This window comes from Myodes glareolus, chromosome 10 (assembly GCF_982192425.1).
Source record: "Myodes glareolus chromosome 10, mMyoGla1.1, whole genome shotgun sequence".
Classification (NCBI taxonomy): domain Eukaryota; kingdom Metazoa; phylum Chordata; class Mammalia; order Rodentia; family Cricetidae; genus Myodes; species Myodes glareolus.
The window spans coordinates 2110530-2131044 of record NC_142035.1 but is presented as its reverse complement, the minus strand read 5'-3'; the positions used below and the strand labels follow the sequence as shown (position 1 = coordinate 2131044).

The following is a 20515-nucleotide window of genomic DNA, read 5'->3' as shown; positions in this document are numbered from 1 at the left end:
GCTGGGAAGACACTCATGCTCAGCCCACCCTGCCCTGCCAAGGGACCAAGATGTCTGGCTGTGCATAGCAGTGAGGGGCATGCCTCAGGTCACTTCCTCTCCCCAGTTCCCGGACTCTACTAAGATGGCAGTGGTAGCCTGGCGGAGTCAGGGTCGTCCCATGGGCGCTAGCTGCCTTACTTAACTTGTCCTCCCACTCCAGGTGACTTCCACGCTCCGTGCAGTGGGCCAGGCGTGGGCAGCTGGAATGGACTGACTTAGAAGCCATGGCAGAGATGTGTTTATAGAGTGACAGTCAGGGCCCTGGCTCTGGGATTAAATCCCACCTGTGCACTTTAAGATACCACAGCCCCTCTGAGCCTGGAGCATCACGTGGTCCATGGCCAGAGAATGTTTACTGTTCTTCCAGTCACCTGTAGACCATACTTAGCCTCCTCCTGGGCACTAGTCCAGAGCCCGTGCACCACACAACTAGGGAGACACGCGCGCACGTGCACGCGCACACACACACACACACACACACACACACACACGAGATGGAGGAAGTACAGGTGCTGTGAGTGTCGAAGGAGGAAACTCAGCTGTGACAAAGGACTTCCCTTTGGGGTCTGGACGCCCATCTGTTTATTCCAATCCTATGTGGGGCGATGCCTGAGTAGCGTCACCCAAGTCCTGAGCCCCAGTCATGACCAAGCCTCACCTCCTGTGGTGGAGGCTCAGCACTTTGTTCACCTAAGCCCTTATCAACCGCACCGGTCATGCAGCTGCTCCTGGTGTCGAGTCTCCAGGGTCAGCACCCTCACCTGGCACCTGTGTGCCGCACCTGCTGCAGAAGATGCTTTCTGCAGCAGCTCATAGCCCTTGGGTTTAGTTCATTACCAATGAGCTGAAGATGGACCTCTGTCCCCCTGCCTGCCTGGGCTTCACCGTTCCTTCTGGGATGGTTTGCCAGTTAAGAAGGCGCCTCCTTCACACTGGCCCCTGGTCCACTCCAGACAAACAAACGCCCTCACCAGCAAGAGTGACCACTCTTAAGGTAAAACCATTGTGTTTTTGAAAGCAAGGAATAAACACTGCCCAGCCTCTGTGGCTTATGGGTATCTTGGAAGACTTGGTAAGGAGGCTGCGTGACACAGACGTGTCCTTCTGTGGTCAGGTACTGAGCTGTGGCTTATATTTTTCTCTGTGAATATGATCAAGATTTGTCAAAACATAAGCCCAAACAACCCCAAATTCTGAGTAGAACCCATGAAAGCTCCCAGTCACATGTTGTCTTCAAATGGGAAGGCAATTCAGCTGAAGGGAGTTCAGGTGAGGGACTGCCCAAGTCAGACTGGCCTGTGGGCATGGGATGGTGTTGTTCGGTGATGTAGGAGGACTCAACACATTGTGGGGAGCATTGATGTGTGGGCAGATGGTCCTGTGTGGGGAGCACCACTGTGTGGGCACACTGTGTGGGCAAATGGTCCTGTGTGGGGAGCACTACTGTGTGAGCAGATGGTCCTGTGTGGGGAGCACTACTGTGTGAGCAGATGGTCCTGTGTGGGGAGCACCACTCTGTGGGCAGATGGTTCTGGGTTGTGTAGGAAAGTATAAGCCCACGAATGAGCCAGCAAGCGGCATCCCTTCCTCCTCGGCTTTTGCATCAAGTTGTTTGAGCTCCTGCCCTGACATCCCTCAGTGATGGGCTGTACCCTGTGAGCTGAAATGTACCCCTTTCTTCCTAGGTTGCTTTTGTTCAGAATGTTTTATCAAAGTGAGGGAATAAAGCTGGAACAGTTCCGAAGCTTGACTATAATTCTGACCTATTTCTGTCAGGACTGCCCATGAGCATGTGGGCCTTATCTAGACAACTCCTGTTCATAGAGAAAGATGTAAGCCATGACTCAGTATCTGACCACAGGACACATCTGTGCCATGCAGGCTCCTTACCAAGTCTTCCAGTCACAGAGACCAGGGCAGTGTTTTATCCTTGCTTTCAAAAACACAAGCTGTTTTATCTAAAGGAGAGTGGAGAACATACAGAAACATCAGCCACAAGCAGCTGCGTGGAATGACCAGTGTGTCATTGATAACTGTATCAGTGTCATTACTTCATGACTAGAACAGCCAGAAACACAGATATGTAAATACTCTGTGGTGGGATATGGCATTCTCTGGGTGTGTGCCCAAGACTGCAGAGGTGGGCAAGCAAGGAAATGCGACCGACGTAGATGTCCAGCAACAGGTGAAGAGATGGTGGGAATGTGGTTCGTATGCAAAAAGAAATTTATTCAAGTGTAAAGAAAAGTGAAATCTGCAGGGACAGATGAGCCTGTAAAATGTAGTACGCAAAGTGACTCAGAATGGAAATACAGATGTGTTCTTCCTCATGTGGTTTACCCTGGCCTGTGGACCCCAATCGCACACGTATGTGTGTGTGTGTGTGTGTGTGTGTGCGCGTGTGTGTGCGTGCACATGCGTGTCCGTGTGCCCCTGTGTGTGTGTTTGTATGTGTATGTGCATGTGTGTGCGCGCGCATGTGTGCCCGTGTGTGTGTGCATGTGTGTGTGTATGTGTGTGCGTGTGTGTGCATGTGTGTGTGCGTGCATGTGCGCGTGTGTGGCAAGTGTGGATACAGTGTAACATTTATAACAGAGACTGAGAGAAGGCGATATCAGGGGATGAGGGTGCAGGATAAAGGACACGTGGGTCCTGAGAGTCAATAGGAAACTAATTTTCATTTTTCTAATTTAACTCCATCATGCTTTCTTTTTCTTTTATTCATGATGGATAGCTGAATCCAACTTTCTGAATATTGAAGTACCTAGAGCCATGAAACAAAGCACGCATAAACCACGCAGTTGGATACTAAAGGTGGAAAACCCTGAGCGGAGCTCTGTGGCCTCAGTGACAGCGTTAGGGACTGGAAAAGTGTCTGGCAGGCTCCCCTGAATCATCTACGGGATGCTCTTATTTGTAACTAACTGGAATCAAGTGTTATTTTGAAGATTTATCTCTATTATTTTTAATTATGCATCTGTGTGTGGGTATATGCATTTAGTGCAGATGCCCCTGAAGCCTAGTAGCATTGGATTCCCCGGGAGCTGGAGTTCAGGGCAGTTTGGAACCTCCTGGTGTGGGTTCTGGGAATGGAACTCAGGTCCTCTGGAAGAGCAGTACAGCCTCCTAACTGCTGAGCCATCTCTCCACCCCCATAAAGTGTTGTTTTTAATAATAGAAAAATATGTAGTTTCTTTCTTTCCTCCCATCCCAAAGAGATCATTTCTCCTTCATCTTTAAGTCATTCCTCTAAATAATGGCTATGCCAAATCCCAAAACCCGTTAGAGCTGTGAATTCTAAATGCAGGCAGCTGTGTTTGGGCTGCCCTCATCATAAAGCCTCTCCCAGAAGATAAGGAAAGCCAGTGGGGGGCACCCCAACATGTCTGGGAGTGTCTGACAAGGGGCTGCCTCTCTGGCTTACTTCCAGAAGAAGAAGCGAGTGCTGGGGGCTTCTGTTCTGCTGGGACTATTTGCGTGGAGACTGGGAAATGGGCAGGAAAGCACCCCACTTTCCTGAAAGGCAGGAAAAGTATGGATGCTGCTCTGGGCTCCCTCAGGGTTCAGACCGCTGCCCCGAGCCCTCTGTGGCTCCTGCATGTCTCAGCAGCTGAAACAGAGGCGCAGAAGGCTGACCCTGGAGGGGCAGATGCTCCAACTGTCACCCCAGCAGCATCCAGGGTTTGCAGGTCACTCCTGCAGGCGGGATCTGACTTGTGTGTTCCGAGGGGTTCACCACGAGTCCCGTACCAGCACCATAGGCTCTTGTGCTGGGTTCAGCTCCCAGGAACAGGCAAAGGTCGATTGGTGATATCAGCCAGGGAGACTGAGCTGAGCTGTGGTTCTGCAGTCGCACCTTCTGAAGAACATTTCCCGTTCCCTACGCTGCGGCTTGCTTCCCTTCCCAAGTGATTGCAAAATCTGCAGGAAGCTCACTTTTCTCCTTGACCCATTCCAATCCACAAGATTCCAAATTATAGGTGCTGTGCTGAGTGTTCCCCTGGGTTCAGTTGTCACAGACCCCTTTGTGAGTACAGAAGGTGACATTTAGCATGCTGGTCTCTCTCACCACTGTGAGTCGGTAAATCGAACTGTGCCAGCCATAGGCTTTTGCCTGGTAGCTTAGCAAGTTTTGCAAGGCCCACACAGCTTGGTCCACTATCTCCAAGTCCTGGACTCTTGCAAAGCAGCACACTGTACTCCTTGGCCACATCCTATCATCAAAGCACAAAGTAGGTGCACACTGAGGTGGAGCCCAACAAGAGAAAGCCAAACGCGGACTGTGCTCTCCCCACAAGTCTTTCTCAGTAGCTGGGGGGATCCAGGCAAAAGGTCACCTTCCTCTGAAAGAGCGTGTAGCTTTTAAGTAAAGCCTGGAATCTTCCTCACTGCACTCTAATGTGCACTCAGCTGGGGCTTCAGAGTCACTGGGAGCAAATGGTTCATTCGGATGGAGGCGGGGATGATAGACTGAGTAGTGGGTGGGGCCAGGTGGCAGAGCAGGGAGCCTGAGCAGCCTCCTCAACAAGAAATCACTGGAGGAAAAAAAATAAAATCTCTCCTAGTCCACTGACCTTTCTGCGAGTTTTAATTTGTACCCAGGAGTAAATCGTCACGTACCTAAGTCTTAGGCATCTTCAGTGCTGGCCTAAGAAGCCGAAGTCTATTGAGATCTTGTGTTGAAATTATCCTGGATAATCACCTTGCAGAAGGTCTTCATTTGCATAACAGACATCACAGGAAGGTTCCCTACCGGCGTGATCGCCAGCCAACTCTCTGCTGTTTTTCTCTGTACAGGAAGTAGGGAGGTGCTGGTCTTTGAGGACACTTGGGGATCAAGTCAAGGACCACAGAAGACAGGCTTCCATCTTTTCCAAGTTGACTTCAATAGCCAGCTTTTTCCCAGTCCCAAAGTCAGCCCCCAGCATGGAGCTTAAAGAAGTTAACATCTGCAGAGGTGTAATCTTGCAAAACAGTCCTTTCCCCTGCTGCGGAGACTCGATGGCCAGCACTTACCTAGTCTCCTTCAGAGAAACAGCATGTAGTAGCAATCGTGGGTGGAAGTAGCCTTTGAACTGGACCCTCCTGACTGGTGAAAACAGGGAAAGGACTGTAGAGAAATGTGCAGTCCAACCCAACCTTCCCCTGACCCAAGAATGGGACAAGGAAACCCACAACCTCCAACTCAGAGCCCTGCAGCCTTAAAGAGATGGAAGGTCCTGGAGTTTCAGTTTACCGGCTGAGGGACCTCAGCTCTCTTCTGGCTGGGGAGAGCATTGGACCAGGAAGATTGCCTAGTAAGAGTTTCTCTGGACATGGGACTTGGGGATCACTCCATGACTGCTTTCTTCGGTGAAAAAGACAACACAGGAAGAAGGCATGGTGGTACCTCCCAGTGCCGTGCACTGTCTGTCGCTGGACAGCATAGGCAGCCCTGGTCCTTACCGCTACACATGCCACCATGTCCCCAGCATGGCCACCAAGGCTGGCTTCACCTTCCCACTTCCTGCCAAACTGGGAGAGAAGCAAAGTGTGTTGCTCCACCTGCAGCGGTCGGGACAACAATATTTGACCCAGAGAGCCTGTTGCCCGAGCACATGCTCTTTAGAAGCAGGATGGAGTTGGAGATGGGCAATCCCAAACCTTGGCAGCTGCTTCCTTTGGGGGTGACCCATCTAGAAGGCAAGGAAGATGGAGAAGTCATTGAGGGGGACTGTGGCCTTTTGTCTGTGGGAAGTGGACTTCATTTTAATAACTGACATTCTTATCACATCTGTGGAACACTATATCCACATCTCAAATGCCTGGTCCTATGGATATGTTAGGGTCCCATGCTGGGAGGTAGCTCAGAGGGTCTTACATGTGGTCCTGTTCCTTCCGAAGAACTGCCCTGTGATGTTCCTGATGGCCTCTGGTCTCTGTGGGACTGGTCCCTCTGTCTGGGGACAAAGGGATTCCTATCCAGGCATGGCTTCATCTAGAGCATTCTCTGGGCCCCAGGACCGGTCCAAACAGCTTTCCAGGAAGCTGGTGCTGCGGAATCCCTAACAAATCTACCATCTGCAGTCCCAAGTCCCTAGGCACTATGACCTTCTGAGAGCATGTCTGCTTTTGGCTCATGGTAGGGTCCACCTTGGCCCATTAGGGACCAAGCAGCCTAGACACCATCTGTGCAGAAAGGTTTATTCATTCCTTGGTGTCCAGGCACCCAAGTGTCTGTTTGTCCCAAGGGGTCTTCGTGTACCTTGAAATTATGTGTTGTGTGTACCAGAGGAAAGAGGTCTCCTGTAGAGAACCCAGGAAAGGATGCCAGGGCAGACCAGGAGAGTGAGAGATGGGGAAACCATGTTTGCACTTCCTGGTCCGCTGCTTGTTGATTCTTGGAAAATGGCTAGGAGCCAGTGTGGGCGCCTTGTCTGCGGAGCCCAGATGGCAAAGTTCATGCTCACATTTGGATTCAGCCCTAAAGCTGACAAAGAGCCAAGCTTAGGCTGCCTCAGCCTGGAGAGCTCTGCCCCCAACACACACTCGTCTGCCTGCTGAGCTCCCAGAGAGGTGTAGAATCCCCGTTTCTTCCCACTTTGTGTCTGTATGGGACAAGTGACACACAGAATGTGCCCCTACCCCGAGTGACAGGTGTGTGTCCCCACTTCTAGTGATGGCTAGGATTTGGGACAGTGCCAGGCCTTCCCAGGCTTCAACTCTCCTGGCTTCCCAAACATCTGCAGGATCTCTCTCCATAAGAGTTTAAGAAGGGCTTGTGCCTCCTGCAGCCTTAAGGCAGAAGCCAGAGCAGGAAGAAAATGCAGAACAGGAAACGGCCCAGCAGCGCCCTAAATGGAGAGAAGCAAGAGAGGGGAGAGCAGGGACCTGGGACCCATCACCCTCCAGGAACAGAATGGGAGTGGGGGAGGGGCACCGGACAAGAAAGAGTCATCTCTCTACCTGGGCCTAATTACAAATGATTTCATTAGCCCCATCCTGATGCGCAAGCTGCTAATGAGAGAGAAGTTGGCAGCTCTAAAAATAGCCCACTCGTCCTGTTCCTGGCTTTAAAGACACAGCCCCAGTGGGGCCGCTGGGCCCCAGCTGTCAACTCCAACATCTTTCTCACCTCCTCCAGTGTGTGATCAGAGCCTTCGGAGGAGACAGCAGCCCTGCCCCTGGTCGGTGAGGCCAGCAGCAGAGAAGCTGGATGAGAGAATGTGCTCCATGCCCTCTGCTCCCACAGCACCACACTCACTGAGGCTGAAGTGTAGGTGACTTATGGCTCCTGGGGGAGACCCTGCCTGGCTGGAGTATCCTGGGGGCAAAGGCTGTGTTTCACAACTGTTGTGTGCCCATCTATAAAACAGGGAGGGGCTGGGGAGATGGCTCTGTCAGTGAAGAACTTCTGAGGATCTGAGTTCAGTTCCCAGAAACCACATAAACGAAAGCTGGATGTGGCGATATGTGTTTGTGATCCCAGCTCTGGGGACGTAGAGACAGCCTGGCCTGCCTGCCTGCTTGTTGAGTTCTAAGTCCATGAAAACTTTGTCTCAAGAAAAGAGGGAGGGTGAATGGAGTCTAAGGAACAATTCGCAAGGTTGTTCTCTGACTTCCACATGCATGCTCACACAAGAACACATATACACAAACACACATGTGCATCTACATATGCACATGCATACATGCACTACTGCAGGAGTGCTGGTGCTGGTACAGGCTCACATGGAGCCCACAGATCAGAGAGATGATGTGCCAGGACTGTGCCCACCTGAGAGATGTCCTCTAGCTTCTGCCCCAGCGTCCCCTGCCTAGCTGCATTGGAAGTTTGGATGGTGCCTATGTAAAAAGAGAATGGCTATGTCCCCCCGTGATAGCTGCCGCGGGACTGAGTGGGTGCCTGTATACTGTGGTCCACTCTAGTCTGGCACATACTTCCAGCCGACTGTACCAGAGCTGCTGATGTCATCATGACGATCACCTTGTCTGTCGTCAGTCTCTGTCAGTCGTCACCATCGCCTCTGGCAGCAGCAGCAGCAGCAGCAGCAGCAGCAGCAGCAGCAGCAGCAGCAGCAGCATAACCACGATCGGTCGTCAGCACCACCGGGCCAGTCTTTGCAGCAGCTCTGTCGGTCACCATTATCATCATCCTTGTCATCACGCCTGTCAATCACCGTCACCATCATCATGACCCCTCTGACATCATCATCCTCATCACACCTGCCTCTCCTCATCATCACTGCCCTCCCTGCATTGTCATTATCCATCACCAGGGCGAACGAGGGGCATGTTAGTTCACACCTGCCCAGATTAGAAAGGGTACACATTCCCAGCACCACCTGAGACCCTCCATAGAAAGGTCCAGAACCATGGGGCCATGAAGCAGAGAACACTCTCTCTATAGTGTGAGCGCCACCTGCTCCAGGAGACCTCTAGGCCCCATGCAGCACACTTATCCCAAGTACCATTGTCAAGGAAGGTGTGCAGAACTTAGCAGAGTTGCCCACAAACCCAACTGTGACCTTGCAAAACTTCACAAGCATGCTGTCATGCCCTGTTTTCAGTGGGCTGAGGCAGAAGCATGAGCAGACACCTCTGTCTAGTTTCCTTACAAAGCTCCTTCTGGAAGTTTCTAGAACAAAACAGGAAGGCGAGGAGCAAAACCAGACCGACAGAGCCACAATAACTGCAGATGGCGTGAATTTGTTTTGTTTTGTTTTGTTTTTTAAATTGTTTTTATTGAGCTATATATTTCCCTTCCCTTCCCTTCCTCTCCCCTCCCCTTCTACCCTCTTCCATGATCCCCATGCTCCCAATTTACTCAGGAGATCTTGTCTTTTTCCACTTCCCATGTAGATTAGATCCATGTATGTCTCTCTTAGGGTCCTCTTTGTTGTCTAGGCTCTCTGGGATTGTGAATTGTAGGCTGGTTTTTCTTTGGTTTATGTCTAAAAGCCACTTATGAGTGAGTCTTTCTGGGTCTGTGTTACCTCAATCAATATGATGTTTTCTAGCTCCACCCATTTGCCTGCAAATTTCAAGCTGCCGTTATTTTTTTCTGCTGTGTAGTACTCCATTGTGTAAATGGACCACATTTTCCTTATCCATTCTTTGGGCGAGGGTCATTTAGGTTGCTTACAGGTCTTGGCTATGACAAACAATGCTACTATGAACATAGTTGAGCACATGTCCTTGTGGCACGATTGAGCATCCTTTGATGGCATGAATTTGAATCACCCGAGAAGTCAAGGTTCTGGAGTCAGCAGGGGCTTTGGGGAGGAGGGGGAGAGTCAGGCACCCTGGGAGAGTTCTGCCTGGGTGTTCACTGATGTGGGCACCATGAGGTGCCAGCTAACAGCTCTGATCCCCATTCCCTATTCTGAGATGTGCCTGTTCCCATATAAGTTTGTGAGGGTTCACAGGATGGTAGTCCTGGGCGCCCAGCGGGACGTGGGGTAGATGCTGAGCCGAGACCGAATGGATGGGACTGAGCGGATGGCTGTACGGATGAGAGAATGTCCAGGAAATGTTAGTCGTATCAGTTAGCCCATGCATTGTTACCTTCAAGGAGGAAAAAACCCTTCTCTGAAGAATCCTACAATCCATCCTGTTTCCCTAGACACTCCACAGTCTTGAATGAGAGCCATGGTAACAGCTGGGCTACCTCTCCAGAGTCCTGGGGAATTCCACCTCCCAAGCTGACATTCATGAGAATGGCTGCTCCATTACTGCCTCCTACCTCCTGAGGCTCAGGCAACCCCCTGGTCAGTATGAGAAGGACATCGATGTCTAGGCCAGCAGTGCATGGGAAAGATGAGTATCGATTCTCTAGGTGCTGGGAACAGCAAGGAAGAAGAGGTTGTGGTGTACCCTGGACCTGAAAGCTCTCGGTGAACCAGAGTGTCTGTGGCTAGGTTAGAGAATTCATTAGATTTCTTCGGTTAAGAGCCACTGTGTTCCAAGGGATTTATTAATGAAGTGCCCGTGGCTCAGTTTCTTTTACCACTTGGAAAAGCCACTCGGAATGAACAGCCCAAAGTGACTACCTCCTGCACCCACTTCTGTATTGCCCAGTACAGCAGCGCAGTGATTCACATAAACAAAGAACTGCGATTAATGCAAGAAGCCAGAGTCCCTCTCCTACTACAGAAGTTCCTCCCCTTTCCAGGGAAGAAGTCTGTCTCCTGCTTGGTGAAACCTCCCTCCTACCTAACTCAGGGCAGTTCTAGACAAAGCTCAAACTCCTCAGGAAGCCGTGGATAGCTCAGATCCTGACCTTACCTGAGCTGCTTTCTCAGTCCTGGTTTCTGTTGTCACCTGAAGCCATGAATATTAAAGACTCAGGGAGCCTAGTGGTACTGGTGCCACACTGAGAGGATGGGCGCTAGGAGAGCATACACTGCACATGCTCCACTTGGGTGACTTTTCTTGGACAGAAAGAGCGTTCTGAAATTTCCCATCAGTGAGAGATGTAAAGTCATCATGGGGTGAGATTACTGACCGAGTCCATCCCACCCAAGTCCACAGCCGGCAGCTCAGCCCGCATGCAGGGTTTCTCACTCCCCGAAAGCCCTGGCTTTTCTGGAAACTGGGTGTTGGTTGAGTGAGCAGAGAATGTCTGTCTTTGGTACATTTGACTTTGCAGAGTCGACCACGTGTGTGGAATGGCAGGAGAAAGAGCCTCCTTCTTGCCCTGCCCAGCTGGTCTATTACCCAAATCTTCTACCATGTTCATTGTGATTGACAGCGCAGGTTGACACACTGGTATTAAGTAGTTTTCTGGGGTCACGGTCTTAGAAACATCTGTATGGCGTGTGTCCACATAATACTGTTGCTCAGAATTCCCCAGGACTTCTCCATGTCCACTTGTCCATCCTCCCTCCTACCCAGCCCTTACAAGCCTGATTTCCGGCTGTGCCACACAGTACCCTAAAACGTTGGGCGTGCCTAGTGCACCACCTTCTCAGCCTTCACTAGTATCCTGCATCCAAACTCCATCCAATAGCCATGGTCAAAGCAAGAGAAGTTGGAGTTTGTGCATTTATCCCCTGTTCTTTCTCAAACACCTAGCAAGGCAGCTACTACCAACCCTGAGCTTGTCGGAAGCCTGACCCCTTTCTGAAAGTGCTTCTTACCTGTGTCATCTCTCAGGACTCTGCTCATACCTGCCCCATTAGGGGACCTAAGAGCCACACATCTCCTCTGCCCTCAAGAACAGGTCTCCACAAAGCTTCAGTTGGTGGTTCTAGCCTCTCCAAGGGACAGTGAGTTTTCTGGGGAAGAAATTCTTTTATGGTCATCCTCATCCTAGGCTGGTGATGGGGCCTGTGCGAATGTTCAATAACATTCATTGTATAAGATTGGTACCCAGGTTACAGATCCAAGTACAGCCAGGACTTGAACTCTGAAGTCATCTTCCCATGTTGTCCTTACTGTGCCAAATATGTGTTCTAAAAATCTCCACCAATACCATTTTTAAGACAGTGAACTGAGGCTGGAGTGAGAGTCAAATACAGAGAAGATGTGAGGAGGCAGGGCTGGAGAACCGGCTCAGCGGTGACCCAAGTTCAGTTCCCAGCATCCATGGGTAGTTCACAACCTTCCATAACTCCAGCTTCATGGAGTCCAACACCATCTATGGCCTTCATCAATGTCTTTGCTCATGAGCACTTATCCACACAGAGACACATATACATAATTAAAGGTAAAATAAACTTTAAAACAAGAGTGATCCATGAGGACCAGACAGTGAGCTTGAGCCCTTTAAAACAAGCTAATTCAAATACATCAACATAGAAAATGATTTACGGCATAGGACAGATGTGGAGCAGGGCAGATGTGAAGTAGGGCAGATGTGGAGCAGGGCAGATATGGAGCAGGGCAGATGTGAGTGGAGTAGGGCAGATGCAGAGCAGGGCAGATGTGAAGTAGGGCAGATGTGGAGTAGGGCAGATGTGAAACAAGGCAGATGTGGAGCAGGGCAGATGTGAAGTAGGGCAGATGTGGAGCAGGGCAGATATGGAGCAGGGCAGATGTGAGTGGAGTAGGGCAGATGCAGAGCAGGGCAGATGTGAAGTAGGGCAGATGTGGAGTAGGGCAGATGTGAAACAAGGCAGATGTGGAGCAGGGCAGATGTGGAGCAGGGCAGATGTGGAGCAGGGCAGATGTGGAGCAGGGCAGATGTGGAGTAGGACAGATGTGGAGCTGGGCAGATATGGAGCAGGGCAGATGTGAGTGGAGTAGGGCAGATGCAGAGCTGGGCAGATGTGAAGTAGGGCAGATGTGGAGCAGGGAAAATGTGGAACGGGGCAGATGTGGAGCAGGGCAGATGTGAAGTAGGGCAGATGTGGAGCAGGGCAGATGTGGAGCAGGGCAAATGTGGAACGGGGCAGATGTGGAGCAGGGCAGATGTGAGTAGGGCAGATGCGGAACAGGGCAAATGTGGAGCAGATGCGGAGCAGGGCAGATGTGGAGCAGATGCGGAGCAGGGCAGATGTGGAGCAGATGCGGAGCAGGGACAGATACGGAACAGGGCAGATGCGGAGAGGGGCAGATGTGGAGCGGGGCAGATGTGGAGTAGGGCAGATGTGGAGCAGGGCAGATGTGGAGCGGGGCAGATGTGGAGCAGGACAGAGGGACCTTTGCAGAGGACTTGTGTTCTGCTGGGGTTTTTGATGGACTGAGTCCAGTGTGTTGACAGTTCAGGCAAAGAAGGTAGTGACATTCTGACATTGTTCACCTAGCCCACATCCTCTAAGAGACAGGCCAGTGCTCATACCCTCCCAGCAGCACTGAGCATCTAAGCAGCAGAGGACCATGTGACAGCTGAGACACTCCCAAGTTCAAAGTCAAGAGCAGTGTGCACAGTCTGTCCATTCCACTCCCTCCCCAGCACAGTGCTGGCTTGGCTCAAGGCATCCCTTGGTGAGATCAGCAGACCAAACTATACTTTCTAGAAACCGCTTCCTGGTTTCCTCAGCATATGACCGCCTCAGTATCCTGCTGAACAAGATAAAACCAGAATGAATAGAGCTACCCTCAGCCCTGTACTAGGGGTCCACCAGAGTCCAGGGACACATGACTAACATGTGCAGAGCCACGGGCAGGCCGAACTGGTGTGCATGACCCCCTGCGGCAAATAGCAAACAGCACCTCCAGACTCTACAGGCCATTTGGGGGAAACCGAGAGAAGTGGTAGGTACCTTTGGCCCAGATATTACAATGGAGATGCCGCACACTGTCACGGGCAGGAGGGGACGGGTGGCTCCTAAGAGGCGTGTGGCTTGTCTGTGTGTGGTTAAAGTGTACACAGAAGAAAACATGCGGGTTGACTTTGTAGAAAGTAATCCTTCATGCAAACTAGCTGTCAGTGTCAGCATATCTGCTATGCTCACCTGCACTCCATCGTGAGAGAGATCTGTTGACTGTTGACGCTCCCACAGGAAAGGCAGGGCGGGAAGGTCATGGGACCCCCACCTGAGATTCTGGCAGATTCCTTCTGCCCTGCCCATCCATCTGTATGCACTTCTACCCTAGTTGCCCATGGCCTTGGGGTCTCAGGAACTGCTAGAATAATAGGCTGGGGAAGGTCAACAGGTGGCAGTGGGTTCTCCGTCTGAAATTATAATTTAAATGAAATTTATGCCCTGGCGATGCTGAAGCATGCATGGGCAGCTCATATATGGTGGTGCTGTTGAACTTGTCCATATTGGATTTTATGCTCTAAGTTGATGAGGACGACTGACCAGGTCTCTTCCTCAAGAGGTCACCAGATATCATAACAGAGGGTTGTAAGCCACCATGTGGTTGCTGGGAACTGAACTCAGGACCTTTGGAAGAACAACCAGTGCTCCTAACTGCTAAGCCATCTCTTCACACTGGGTTCTCTATCTATTCTGGGTAAAAGTTTTCCAGTGTGGCTCCTTTGAGGCTACCCACAGTCTACAGAAAAGCCATCACCCGTGTTCTGTAAGCAAGATCAACTCATTGCTTCCCAGTTTGGTGGAATGATACCGTGGTTTGTCACTGGCACTTCGTAAGGAGTGGGTAGATCCAACCTCCTGGGGAAGGAATTCTCAAATCAGACCCATACAGGGGCCCCAGAAGCCTGCCTGCAGCTCCAATGACATCCTTTCCATTTCCAGGCTAGGTTGGTGGGAATCAGAGAAGCAACCTCTGCCCCAGTAATAACCTCAGCTCTACTCCACCAGACCCCTTGTAACAAAACCCAACAAACTTCTGTCCCCAACCCCCCTGCTTCTCCCATCTGAGGAGGCTCCGTGTCCAGTGACTTGACATTCCAGGGCATCAATATACCCTATGCCTCACTGCCCTCAGACATCTTAGCACAGAAGGAGGGAGCCCCATCTCTGCATGGACCTGCACCTGGGAGCCAGCGATGCAGGCTGGAGCAAGCTGCAGGCAGAGAGCCTGTCAACAGGTGCTGGGCTCTGACTTAAGGGTTCCCCAGCTGCACACAGTTCCTCACCTAATGATGGGTGTTCTGGCCACACATCACAGCAAGTACAAGACAAAGATGCAGGTGGAAGAAAATCAAGCCAGGGCGGGGGCAGCCGTACATGACCCATGCCGGGCTAACTGTTCAGTCTCATTAAGGAGGGAGCATTGATCATTCCCAGTGGGTGCCTTATCGCCAATAGCAACAGTTCACACAACCGCACATCCACAAGGTCACCCCCCCTCATCACACTCAACGAAGCACCTTCCGTGATCCTCCGCAGGTCATTCCATCCCCATCCCAGCGCCTTTGCTCTGCGGTCTCTCCTAAGAACAGTTCCTCTGACACCGAGGGGAGACAAACACTGCCTCTACCTGGCCACCGAGGTTTTGTTTACACTCTGGCTCGTCCTTATGTTCTCCTCGGTACACCAAGATCCACCTGGGCAACCTCTGAGTCTGCCTGTTCACACCTAGAACCCTGGCTGGATGGTAGGGAGACCCCGAGCCATCGTGGGAGGGCGGGCTGAAGGAGCGGGGAGACGGAGTGAAAATGGCTGGCCCTGCGAGCGGAACAGCAGGCGTGAAGCTCATCTGTCCCTCGGCAAGGATCCAGCTTCACGCTCACCTCCAGCTCATTTGATCTTTCCCAACTCACCTAACAAGGGAAATAATAAAACAAGGTGTTCGCAGACACAGCACAATTCTGCAGCATTCTGTCTTGGGGAGAAGCAGTCTGCCGCCCCTGTGAATGCCAGGCCACCTCTGCAAACCTGTGCCACACCAGCTCCACCCATAGAGCCAGCAATTAAAAGTGACGAGGGCGAAGGTTAAAGGTCAGTCAGCCTCCTGATAAGAGCGGAGCTCCCTTCTGCTGCGCAAGGTGACTGGGATGCAGGGCGCACTGGATGCATCTGCAGACGTGTCTGCAGGCATGGCTGCACCTGTGCTGCTGGGTCTGCGGGCACGGGAGAGGTGTAGGGTAGCATTTTAAACAAGGGGATCTGAACCCGTCTGGAAGAGAAATGGTGCTCAGCTGTTGAGGACCCGTGATGAGGGCTGTGCGGTCGTGTTCAGGGAGCCCTAGACTGCCGGGTTTCAGCTTCCACACAACAGGGCTTTGAAAGGCATTCTGACGCGTGAGGCTTGGCCCCGGTGTAACTTAGAAGTTGCACACGATGCCAGCAGCAGTCCAAGGACATCAGCTTGCTGCAAGCTTTACCGCTTGAGCCTTAGACAGATAGATTATCAAAGTGTCCTAAGTCGGGCACAGCGCTCAGTAGTGCATACCCGTAATGCCAACACTCGGGGGGGAGGGCGGAAGCAAGCGCATCTCTGTGTGTTTGTCGCCAGGTTGGGCTAAATAGTGAGACCTTATCTCAAAAGATAAGAAAAATTTGAAAAGTCCTGATATGGGAAGAGAAGAAGGTATTTGTGATGGCTTGACCCTGAAGCAAGCTGCAGGGATTCGATGCAGCTTGGACTCTACTGACCAATGAGTCCTGTCCGCAGGTCCTTTGCGCCAGTGCCTTCTAGCCCTGGACCCTCTGGCTGCAGCTGTTCCTTTAACTGTAACTGAACCCTGCAGGGTCGTACCCAGCACGCAGGACTCCGGTGCGTGCTGGAATCCGTGATCCGTGCCCTGCTGCAGCCCTAAGGGTTTTCTTCATCACCTCCCCACCACCCCCACTCCACGGGATTCCCTGCCCGTGGAGGGGTTAAGACGTCAGTCCCCAGCATTGTCAAATTTCATTGATTTTACTAGGAATTGGCTTTTAGAACACACGGGGGCTTCTCTGAGTATTTTGTGCTGATCATAACAGTTGGGGATCAGCAGTGATAGGCCCACTAGATCTTTGCTGATTTTAACTTGTATATGTCTGAGCCAGTTTACTAATTTCTTTTTGAAAAAAAGAGAGAAAAAAGACAGTTTGTTCATCAGTGGAAAAGTAAACCCAACCATCTGGTCCCCCAGAGAAATGAGGACCTGCACTCCTTGTCCTCTGGAGAGGAAGAAACAGGGACATGCAGTCCTTGTCGTCTGGAGAGAAAGAATTCAGTTAAGAGATGCAGATAGGCTAAACAGGAGTTCCTTTGGTAAAGCCCTCCAGAGCAAGCTGCCCCCAGGTGGAGAGCAGTCCCCTGGGCTCTGCATTCTGATTTTACTACATTTGCTCATGAATTTGCTTGTTTGTTTATGGAAGGGGCAGCACAGGCTGCAGTGGCAGTTGGAAAGTCGGTTCTGTCCTTCGGACCTATGGATGCCAGGGACCAAACTCAGGTCATCAGGCTTCATGGCGGTGTCTTCATCCCGTGAGCAATCTCACCAATCTACACTGGGCAGGGTCAAGCCCACAATACAATGAAGTTATAATGATATCAAGTTATTTGAGGACCCAGACCCTTTGACAGAGTAAAGTGTGGGAGAATGCCGTGTTGCCTTAGCCTCTGATATAGTGCAAACCGCCTAATTCCAGCTTCAAGGATGCTTAGTCACAGGAACACACCCTGATCCTCGGAAGACCTATCCAGGTTCTTTACACTGACCGCCCTGTCACCCGAGAGAGCAGAAATGCCTGGTCTTGTTATATTAAAAACATTTTCTAGTCAGGCATAACGGTACAGTATACATCTGTAATCCCAGCTCTTGGAAGGCAGAGGCAGGCAGATCTCTGAATTCAAATCCAACCTGATGTACAAAGAGAGTTCCAGGATAGCAAGGGCTATGTATAGAAAACCTGTCTCAATAATAATAATAATTAATAATAGTAATAAAATAAAAGCACGTTCATATTAGACCCACAAGCAGGAGGAACCCACGACTGGGGAGCCGTCTCTAGTGAGTGGTTGGAGTCAAGGGAACCACATGTTATTTATTATTTCAAGGCGGGCAGCAATAAAAGGTGAACTTGCAGGAAAAACGCTTCATCAAATGTAAGTGCAAGTCCCTTTTTTTAGTTTCTAGAATAAATAGTAATTAAATCATGTAAGCTGTGACAGTGGAATTGCTTATAAAACCAATCCTCCCACCATAATTGCTTAGATACCCACATTTTTATAAATACCGGGTAACTTTATCCATTGCTTTTATCAGCAGAATGTGACACCAGCTGTTGGTGCTTCATAATTTACCACGGAGTTGGGTGGCAGTCACAAAAGCACGTGTCTAAAAAATGCACTAACGTGGGCCAGACGAATATGCAGTCCTGGAGACGTCTCTCTCCACAGTGGAGTTGGAAGTGGCTGAAGCACTGGTGCGTCAGGAGGGGCTGACATTTTGGTTGCCTAATTAATGTTTTGGAAGCAAAACGATGCGGTACCCAGCAGTGTGAACAGGCTTTGATAACTGTGTGACTAACTAAGAAAGTCTGTGGCTGAGCCAGGCCTGTCATCCTGCCTCTGCCCCCAGCAGGACACAGGTGTCTGACAAGTGTCAGATGTCACTAAGTCACAGAAGGGCCAACCATGCAGATCCCATTTCCAGAATGTTCCAGTTGTAGGGGGACAGCCCTGACACACAGCTTTCTCAGGTTCCCTTATTACACTAAGCCTTCGCAGGCACAGGAACAGAGCCAAGGGACTGGGCATCTACACTGCACAGGCAGAGACTGGTAGGAATCCTGTGTGGGTGAGCCACACAGGGCATGCAGAAACCTTGGCAGGAGTGGACGGTGTCCACCTGGGTTTGAGGGCGGGATGCTCATCCATCCTTTTTCCTGCTCTCCAGCTACTTCTCCTGGAAGACAAAGGAGAGCCTGGTGAGGGCCTTAGTGTCTCAGGGCTACTTGTTGCAGCCTGCTTCCTGGCCATCCTGACCGTCTTCTCTCCTCTTACAGTCAAGTTCAGCAGCTGCTTGGGTACCAAAGGGACGCAGTATGAGACCAACAGCTTGGACTTCAAAGTTGGGGCGGATGGAACAGTTTTCGCCACCCGGGAGCTGAAGATCCCCTCCGAGCAGGTGGCCTTCACTGTGACTGCACGGGAGCGCCAGACTGCCGAACAGTGGGACGCCATGGTGCGGCTGCTGGTAGCCCAGACTTCATCCCCACACTCTGGACACAAGGTAAGAGGAGACAACACAAGCGGGAAAGCCTGGGTCCAGAGCCCGGGTGTCCCCTCCCCCAGGGTCCCGGGCAGAGCCTTTCCCTTACTCCTAGATCAGGATTGACAGCACTTTGTCTGTGCCCGTCAGAGGTGCGGCATCACCCCTGCCTCCACACCATTCTGAGGCACTAGAGTCGCCCTCGTGGGTAGGGCATCTGAGAGGTACACCAGGCCCTGAGCTCAGTCTACCAAACTGCCACCGCCGTGACCCTCTCTGTTGCCTTTTGAATGAGTCTCTCACACTTCCCCCTGGCCCTGTAAGCTACAAGTGCTGTCTGTAGCCCTGGCTCTCAGAGTGCTGTGCCTACTGGGAGTTTTCAAGGCCAGGGGAGTTGGCAAGCAAAGCAGATCAACCACAAGACTGGGAAAGCAGGGTACGTCTGATTCAGAGCTACAGAGAGATGGAGGGTGAGGTAAAAAGGAAAGAGGACAACAGTCAGGAGGAGAGTGAGAGGGGAGAGAAGGGGAGAAAGGCGAGGAGACAACAGAGAGGGATGGGTAAATGAGGAGGGGAGGAGATGGGTAAATGAGGAGGGGGAGAGGATGGGTAAATGAGGAGGGGAGGGGTAAGCAAGGAGGGTGGTGTAAGATGAAGGGAAGAAGAGACAGAGAGAAAAGGGGTGGAGGTGGGAAAGGATAGAGGGCTAGAGAGAGGGGAAAGGAAACAGTGGAGGAGGGAGCAGGTCAGCTGATGGAGGACAGGAAGGTAAAGAGACGGTGAATTCTCCTGTGATGTCGGCAGTCTCTGCACGGGCTCCTTCCCCAGCTGTATTCCCCCGAGATAAATGGGGCACAGGGCCGCAAGGGCTCCTCCCCTGTCCTGGTCCTGAGATCACTCTTCTCACGCACTGTCCAGCAGTCTGTCCTGCAGTTTGTCCAGCAGTTTCCATGATGCCCCATGTCCTCTCTGTTTCGTTCTTGTTTGTGCTGGGAAGCCTAGATGGCTGCATCAGCCTCAAAGCAACCGAGCTGGGACTAGCAGAGAACCTGCAGCCTGGGGTGCCTGCAGTAGGGAGACACTGAGAAAACTCAAGCAGCTAGAGAGGAGAGCATGACAAGTCAGCCGCTGCATGGGGGCGCTCCCAGGAAATGCCTACAAGGCCTGAAGTTAGTTGAACAAAGGTAACCACATTCTTTCATATGGGTTTGCCCAGAGCCTTACATAGCTGAATGTTCCTTTGAAGGCCTCTCAGCGGGAGAAAATCTGCACATTTCCAAAACCATATCTGACCATGGAACCCTTTGTAGAACAGTCGGCAGGGCAGATGTGCCAAGGAACCCATTTTGGGTTTTGATCTTTCTTGTATCCAAGTGGGAGCAGAACCTTGGGAGGATATTTTTCCCCACCACAGTGTGGGAAAGTAGGGTCACAAGCATCCTCCTGGGTGAGGGAGCAGAGCATCTTAACACATTACTAGTACACACCACATACATGCACACGCGCACACACGCACACACACACACACACACAGACATACATACGCGCACACACACATGCACACACACACCCTTCCCTGCCTATGGATGCTGAAGACTCCAAGACAGGCTGGTGTGGCCACTCGCTCTTCCCAGTCTGTTCTTCATGCACAGTTCCTGTACAGGACTTGACACTCCCCCTCTGTATTTGTTATTCTTCTTGCTTAGATTTGAAATGTCTGACAAGAAGACGAATCTGTGGCTCACAGGTCAGGAGCAGGGGAAGCCGTGATAGCAGGAAAGCAAGGCTGCTGGTCACATTGCATCCACACTCAGAAAGCAGAAAGAGGCAGATGGTGGTCCTCAACCTCCTTTCTCCTTTTTATTCAGCCCAGGACCCCAGCCACGAGGTGGTGCTCCCCACACATGGGGGAGTGTTCCACAGCTGTGGGGCGGTGTTCCACAGCTGTGGGGTGGTGCTCCCCAGCCGTGGGGTGGTGCTCCCCAGCCA

The 20515-nt window shown here is 51.4% G+C and overlaps 1 protein-coding gene and 1 long non-coding RNA gene across 3 annotated transcripts in view; one reads left to right on the top strand and one right to left on the bottom strand.

Moving 5' to 3' along the window:
- Positions 1-20515, top strand: part of Cdh4 (cadherin 4) — a 495273-nt gene that overhangs the window by 327820 nt on the left and 146938 nt on the right. For both annotated transcript variants that reach the window (XM_085696922.2, XM_085696921.2), the window contains exon 3: positions 18321-18547. In XM_085696922.2, the coding sequence (XP_085553048.1) occupies positions 18321-18547 (227 nt within the window). The remainder of the gene's footprint in view (positions 1-18320; positions 18548-20515) is intronic.
- Positions 2251-7306, bottom strand: LOC146892706 (uncharacterized). The gene is made up of 2 exons (XR_015004214.2): positions 7157-7306; positions 2251-5131 (listed from the first exon to the last, which is right to left on the bottom strand). It is a non-coding gene; the product is annotated as an uncharacterized LOC146892706 (long non-coding RNA).